Source organism: Palaemon carinicauda, chromosome 15 (assembly GCF_036898095.1).
Source record: "Palaemon carinicauda isolate YSFRI2023 chromosome 15, ASM3689809v2, whole genome shotgun sequence".
Lineage (NCBI taxonomy): Eukaryota > Metazoa > Arthropoda > Malacostraca > Decapoda > Palaemonidae > Palaemon > Palaemon carinicauda.
This window is the reverse complement of record NC_090739.1, coordinates 19,104,190-19,112,299: the sequence shown is the minus strand read 5'-3', so window position 1 is coordinate 19,112,299 and position 8,110 is coordinate 19,104,190. Positions and strand designations below refer to the sequence as shown.

At 41.0% G+C, this 8,110-nt stretch overlaps 1 protein-coding gene across 1 annotated transcript in view; it reads right to left on the bottom strand.

Moving 5' to 3' along the window:
• Positions 1-5,405: 5,405 nt before the first annotated feature.
• Positions 5,406-8,110, bottom strand: part of LOC137654498 (centromere protein K-like) — a 69,518-nt gene continuing 66,813 nt past the window's right edge. Inside the window, exon 4 of the mRNA XM_068388170.1 lies at positions 5,406-7,256. Within this exon, the coding sequence (XP_068244271.1) occupies positions 7,065-7,256 (192 nt within the window). The 3' untranslated portion in view covers positions 5,406-7,064. The remainder of the gene's footprint in view (positions 7,257-8,110) is intronic.

Below are 8,110 nucleotides of genomic sequence, written 5' to 3'. Positions count from 1 at the left end.
TGACAATTCCCACGATGAGGAAATGTCTAACCCTTGTTTAAAGACCTGGCTCAAGGCTGAGCAATAGCCTTTCACTACTAAGACAGAGGAGTTTCTGTTGGTATAAAGTAGACGAGAAAGTATATTGACTGCGACTGTAGATGTACCCCTTTAACGACACCAATGCAGAAGATGGTCCACTTTGTCTGGTAGACTGCTGTATAGGATCGGTGGAGATATCCAGATATCTGTATGGGTATTTTGCAAAAACCTTTTCGCTTTCGCCCGAAGATGCCGATAGTCTCCACTGTTGAAGTGACGGATGTCACAGAGTTGTGATGCTCTGCAGATGGGGCTGGCAAAGAAGATTGGCTCATTTGTTATCTTCGTACCTTGATCAGGAGCATCATCAGGTCTGAGTACCATTTGGGAGCCACCAGGGTTATAATGAGGTTCAGCATAGTCAGTATTCTATTGGCTACCCTTCGAATCAGGCAAAACGGTGGAGGAGTATCAACGTCGCGGTTGTCCTTGGGTGTTGAAATGTACCCTCTAGTGCTGCTGATGGATCTGGGACCATTGAGTAGAGACTGGCAGGTTCTTGCTGAATTTTATGGCAAACATGTCTATCGGCGAGGAAAGACCACCAAGTCAAAAGGCTCCTCATCACAAGAAGATGAGGGGACCTTTCTGCTTGCCTTACTTGTCCCTGGCAACTGAGCTTGTCGGAAATTACATTATAATTGCCTGGAATAAATCTTCCTTGGACTAGCACCCTGAGACAGTTTGATGCCTTCAATGCATCTGTAAACAGCAACTTTCCTGGAAGACACTTCAGAGGAGTGTTCTTGATGAGGTTGCCATCCTTTAGTCACCAGGCCAAGTCATCCCATACTTTCTGTTCTACCAGAACAAGATGGTGAGGGGATTGGATCATAGGCTGTTTACCAGTAGCTTTTAAGGCACCACTAAAGAGAGAGCTGATGGATATGCCTGTGTGGAATGAGCTTCTCCAAGGAATAGAGGTGTCCAAGTAGGTGTTGCCACTGTTAATCTGGTTATCATTGCTGGGAATGTAAGAGTCATGTTACTTTCCTAGGTCAGCTGATGCGATTATTCGAGGGAATAACTAGCTGCTGTCGTATTTTATCAGCAATCCCCGCTACTCCATCCTCTACTTGGGCATGAAACTGAACTTCTCTTGGTTTACCTCAATCCCCAGATCGAGACAAAAGGAGAGAAGCTTCTCTCTATGCTGAAGGAACTCTCTCCAGGAGGAAAGGATCTCAGGAGCATATGCCGCTGACATGAGCCCAAGAAGAGACAAATGTGAAAAAGTGAATGAACACTTAAGGGGTGGAAGACACTCCATCAAAGCATAGGACTTTGAACCTTCCCCTGAGCATGAAGTGGATGATCTTTCTGGAGGACAAATAAACTTATCTGGAAATAGGTGTCTCAGATCCAGAGGGCATAAAGTTGTTCCCCTTAATGACAGCTCATACAGTGCTTGCCATCTCCAATTTGGACAGAGCCTCAACAGAAAATCGTTCAAGGGGGAAAAGGTCAATGACTCTCCACTTCCCAGTAAAGTCAACTTCTCCAGGAGAAATCGACAACAGTAAAAATCTTGAGAACTATCCCGTAAGATCTGTAGTGCAGCCTTGCCCAGTATTTTCTTCACTTTTCTTCACTTCTGCCTGAAGGGCGAGGTACTTGTCCGAAGTTGGGTGATGAGTCAACACCATTGTTAGAATCCATGTGAGGGGAGGACATGAGGCAGTACTGTACCTGTCCCAAAAAACATCTACCATTCAATCCTCGGCCCCATGCTACTGCCACCTTGCTTGGTGGCTTCATAATCCTTCCACCCTCGTGGCAGTAGAAGAAGAGGACTGCCTTTCTTAGCATTCTCCTGCCCCTTCTTCTTCTTCTTCTGGATTGGCCAGAGCAGGAGTAAAAGGACTGAAGATATCTGAGAGGAAGATGTTGGAAGAGCAACTTTTTCAAGCCTTGTTTCAGATGTGTTGATGCCATTGTTTCCAAAGTTGGACTAGATGCCCGTGCCCTTAAAGGTGACAGCTCAGTGAAGAGGGAGTCTTGGCCTGTCTTCCACTTTTTCATTGTCTCTTCGACTCCCCTGCGCAGGAAGATTGCTAAACTCTGTCCAATTGAAGAATTCCTGGATGCTAGTGCTTATAGTTGTCTTATTTGCCACTACCGAGTCTCTACTTGAAAACCCAGATAGTTCACCGATCTATGGGCTCAGAAGTGGCTACATTTGCCCCAAACAGACCCAGGTCTATGAACTTCTTTTTATTCTCAGGATTTGCTAGATCCTGAGAATCTGCAAAGCAAGCCACTGCCCCCAACCAGTAGTCCAACTAGGAGGTTGCCTGGAAGTTTGCCAAGAACACAGTTGCAATGTTGGCATCCTCAGATGCTGAAAAAATTTTGTACTCTGATCTCAGTGTTACCACTTAGGTCCCTGGTGTCAGAACTGTTACCGGCATCGATAGGTAGAGAAGGAATGTCCTCTTCAGAGATATAACACCTTTGACAGGAGAGTGCTGGAGAAAGAATCTAGTTTGAGTGATAGAAACGTAACATGATCCTCACCTGTACTGTACATCTATACTATCTACGGCTTCTAAGGCCAGTTCCAGATCAGGCATCAAACCCTAAGGACACCAAAGCATTAATTAATGGAGATTGGGGATGTTTCCATCCTTGACAGGAGCTCTGGATGCTTCTCCCACATCATTTAGTTCTATAATAAGAGATAGTACCTCGAAGAGGTAGATTCAGTTTCTGGTTTTCTGATCCACCGGGCAGATCCTGAATCAGATGCGATAAGTCAATTGTGTCTTTGGATTTCTCTTCACTTGAGAGGGTAGAGAACTCGATACGTACTGAAGGGTGGTGTTGGGGTTCTGCTTGTCACCTCTCCAGTCCTAAAACCGAACCTGGACGGTATCCTGACGAGGTGGAACCAATAGCCAGAGGGCTTGCTTCCTGTGAAGCCCTAGAGGTGCCCCTTGTTTCGGCGCCAGCCTTAGGTGACAGCACGAAACCCAGTACTACAGATGGCTTCAAGGAATCATGCATATAAGACCTGTGGACTAAGCTGTCCTTGGACAGTCTTCCCAGAGGCTGAGGAGCCCCTATAGTGGGCTTGGGGAAACCTGCTCATCTTCTCTGACCAACAGGATAAGTATCTTCCTAACCGAGGATGGATGTCTTACTTCCCAATCACTCCAGTAGTACCTTGAGGTCCAGTAGGAAGGAGTGGATTCCTTAATTTTCCTGGGGCTTCTTAGTTCTGCAAAGTGATCATGGTGTGATCTGATCCTTAACGATCATTCCCATGTAGAATGCACTAACACTAAGGGAATAGCTGTGTAGTATGGGGCTTAGTCTGGTATGAATAAGAGCCGAGAGCTTGGAGAGACAAGGGTTGATTGTCCACCAATGAGTAATCACGCTAGGAACTTGCTACTTGAGGAGACCTATCACGTGGTGATCTAGCACGTGGAAAATTAGCACCTGGGGATCTACAGAGTGGGAACTAGCAAGTAAGGACCCAGAGTGTGAGGATCAAGTTTTAAAATGTGTGATGAATATAAAAGTGGACATTGAACGTGGACCTCCAGTATGTGAAGATGTAGCTTACGTGGGAGCTATGTGCAGTGACTGAACACGTAGATGCCATGTGCGTGGAGACTTATCACGCGAGGATTGTGTGCGTGGAGATCTCACGTGGCAGACATTGGACTCTCAAGTCTCTAGCCTTACTTGAAGGCAAATGTGTGTGTAGGGGTGACCATACACGTGGGGTGGGGGGGGGGGTGTATGTATAGGACTAATGATGATGGCGAGATGATCGTGCATGCATAGGGTTATCCACTGAAGACAGAGCTTATGAGGATAATCTTGCACATAGAGAGTCCACTACTGAAGAATGCACAAGCACAGGTGAATGTGTACAATAGATCTCGCTAAGGGGTTAGAAGATCTCTCAACCTCTGCAATATTAAGTCTCTGGAGTCTCATTGTATAATGGAGGAGCATACCTTGTGCTTATAGCTGGAGTAGAAGTTTATCCCATGGGAGAACTAAAGGTAAAGTCGCTTATATGAAAGGGGACAGGAGCAGGCTGAGCACACAAAAGGCTCTCTCTCTTTGCCTTCACAAGATGGCCAGCAAAAGGAGTGCCACAGAGGGCAAAGTTGAAGGAATTAGGTGGGGAGAGGAGGGAGGACAGCCAGTAAAACAAGACTGCCACAGAGGGCAAGGTCGAAGGAATTAGGCTGGGAGGAGAGGGAGGACAATGATATTTCTTCCCCTTACCATTAGTCATTATCGAAGATATCTTTGCTGGCTGAGATGGGGAAACAGAAGATGAGGATTATTAATCTAACTGCACCTTCAGTAGTCAGGGCCTGGACGGAGGGGATCACGTCAGTCATTTGTTCTGCAGGGGCGTCGAGGAAGAAGGAACAGCAGCAGAAGGTTTAAGAGTCCTTGCTGTGTCATGCAACATCTTCTCTGTCAATGGAATGCCCACTAGGCCTAAGGAAAACCACAGCATCCTTAGAGCCATGTCCTTGGCAGCATAGTCATCAACAATTACAGTTGGACTCCCAAGGAGAAGGATGGGAGTTACCTGGTTCTTTGTGGGAAAGACATAAGGCTGCCTCACCTGCAACTTTTTTGGATTCCCACCAGAGAAGGGAGACAGAGAACGCTCAGCAGCTTAAGTACCAGAGGGTCAGACGAAGACCCTGAAGGTGATGAATCCCGCTCAGACTTTTTCCTCGTCCTCCTGTGCTCAGACCACTGAGAAGGCAGTTACACCCTACACACTTTGCAGGGGAATGATATTGAGCAGTCATTCCCACTGCTAAAAGGTGACAAGAAATGGGGATCCACTACCTTCCTGCTAATGAACCTTACAGCCAGATTTACCAGAGAAGACCCACATGCATAGACAAACATTCTGGAAAAAAAAGCAAAAGAAAATTAAAAACAGCCAAGATTGGGAGCAATGAGAGTATGTCAGTGGCTGCTTAAAATTCTAACAACCGAGTTTCAGCTTCACTGAAATCATACTACCATTAAAGAACAAGGGTTTGTATTCGTATAGTAACAAACATTACTACGATTAACAAAAAATTCAATCAAAGTACAATGCAATTTTTCTCAGGATGTCAGCATTATACTGTAGTATAACTTACATCAATTAATAACAACTTTCTATGCCACCAACCTCAATAAACTTGGGATATTTATTTTCTAATATTAAAGTAAAATATAAAAAACCTATTACATGAAAATGATACACACACTGGATTCATCTAAATAGATATGGTTAATAATATAAAACATTACAAGTAAGTGGCTTGTTTTGCCTGTGATATGGTTGAAAGTGAGTGACTGCACACATATATATCAGAATAATGGAAAACTATTAGAAACAGCTAGTAGTTAAGGCACTTAATAGATTGGCATTATACCAAGGGAATGGTACAGCTCCAAAAGGTTGGTGAATGGAACAGTAAGTCTGGAAGTAATAAAATTGGTATAAAACACCAGATATTAGCAGTAGAACCTCAATGTTGAAGTCAAATAGGTCAGTATAAAAGGTAAATAGGGGAACTACGAGTAGAACAGAGTTCCATGGAACAGAAACCCTTGAAAGAACCTGATAATGATGAAAACTGTTCTGTCCCATGTCCAGAACAATATAAACAACAAGGCCAATGGCTTGAACAGAAGGGCACACAGCAGCATGGTTGGAAATGAAACCAGTATTATGTACAGTACTACTAGTTCAGAAACAAGATACATAGCCAACTTTACAAAACACTCCTATGCATGGTCAGGAGAGGAATGGGCATCATATATTGTATCTATCATTATTGAAATAATTTAAAATTCATAATCTGATTATATACAATCCCTGCAGGACTATTCTGGTAAATTTATGGAGAATTATTTGAACTCCGGTATCTCTATTACAAAGGAGAGAGAGAGAGAATATGTTAAAGGAAAAGATGAGTCCCTTTTTCCTGAGATTGGTGTTGCAACCAAGAATTTCATAGCTGAAACTCAGCTAAGTGAAAAGCAAAAGATCTTACCAATGTTGAACCAATTAATAAAATAAAAGTTTTAGGAATCTACAAGATGAAGTTTAACATTGAGTTTCATAATATTCAAACTTACAATTAACAATACATTAACCCATTATGTAGATAGAAATGTCCCTCCTTAAAAATAAAATAAAAGTGCTACTTTTCTTCATATACTAAAACTTGGTACAGTATCTTCATTGCACCTTTTAAGAGTCACAGCTATATTCATATTCAATCAAATGCATTTTCTTTAGTGATAGATCTTAGTTACTTTGACACAAGAAAAAGTAATATTCAATTCCTTTCAATTCTTGATTTAATAATTTAGCTTGGCTTTAGATTGAATATTTATATTTTACTTATTAAAAATATTTTATTCATGAAACAAAATTCAAGTTTTACATGTGATATTTGAAAAATTGGATACTGCATACAGAAACAAAGTTGGCCAAAGTTGAAAAGATTAACCCATATCACTCGGGAAAATCAAGCTGGCATGATGCTAACTAGGAACACAATCCAGGGAGGATGTAACTTGTATTTAGTCATGTAATAAACACAAAGGTAATAATTAAAAGGAAAATGGGTTAAGAACTCATCACTAAGTAACAACAAAGAAGCAGGAGCTGCAACAGTAAGGGTAAATGGAAATTTAAAAAAAAAACAGTTGAAACAATAGTCTTTGGTACTGACTGTAGTTTTATACTGAATAGATGGGGGGTAAAAGACCTGGGGTCTTATTTTAATTGAATGATCTCCCACCCAAAGGGTAGAGATATCATCATCACTCCAATAAATGCATAAATGTAAGCCGTCGCTCACTTCAAACCAATGTGAAAACTAAATAATACCATTATAAAATGAAAATAAAATGAAAATGCTATATGAAAATGACCCAATACAATTCATCTACATATAACCTTCATTACATAATTACAAATTCATACCACCTTAAAATCTTGTATCAAGATACCTGTATTTTGTGGCATCCTCTGGGTGCCTCCTTATAAAATTAGCACGGAGAAGAAATGCCACATGAGCATCAGGCGTCTCTGGTGATATAGTGATGTATGGATCTTGTGGATCAGTCAACAGCTTACTCACTAGTGGCTCTAAAAGGTTCTCTAGTGAGGGGTTCTCATCCTATAAAAAAATTAAAGAAACATTTGTACATCCTGCTGTGGAAAAAGTGTATGCATTTATTATAATAAATTTTGTGTTGACACTTATCGTACCGCACTCTTATTTCAAGTTTGTATTACTAGAATTCATTTTTGGACAGAAGTCTTGTATAAAGTTAGAATAGAGTCAAACTTCATCATTTGCAGGGCCAGGTAACAGACACACCAGTGAATGCTGAAAAACTGTAAATAACTTATGCACTCTAATGATACTGGAAAGATACTTCTGTATATCAGCCTTCAGAGAACAGGAGTCATAGTATTCATAGAAAACAGGAAAGAATTCAGTTATATAACACTAAATTGGAAAGATAAAAAACCATTAAAGTTCTGCATTACTCAAGGGCTTGAAAATCCACTCATATAACAGTCCCCTTTTTTGTTAAATTTGTTTGATGTCGGTTACCCCCTAAAATTGGGGGAAGTGCCTTGATATATGTAAGTATAACAGTATTAGATCCAATTCACTCCCCTCTAACATGACCGAGTATACTGTACTGTATTTGGTCTTACATACATCAGTTTTTTTTTTTTTTTTTTTTCAGTTTAGGTACATTTAAAATTGTGCAAGTGTGAATACACTTTAGCTGGAAAAAAAAAAAAAAAAAAAAAAAAAAAAAAAACACATCAAGTCATATAAGAGCAAATACAGAACAGCATTCTGTGCTCAGTTTGAGTTTCATACTGGAAGAGAAGTTTAAACTGCTACTGTTACATAAGTGAATGTTCAAGTCATTGTGTAATACAGTTAGCTGTTAGTTTTTTTACTTAGCCCTGTTTAGTAACTGGTGTTACAGGGATATAATTGTGAAAAAT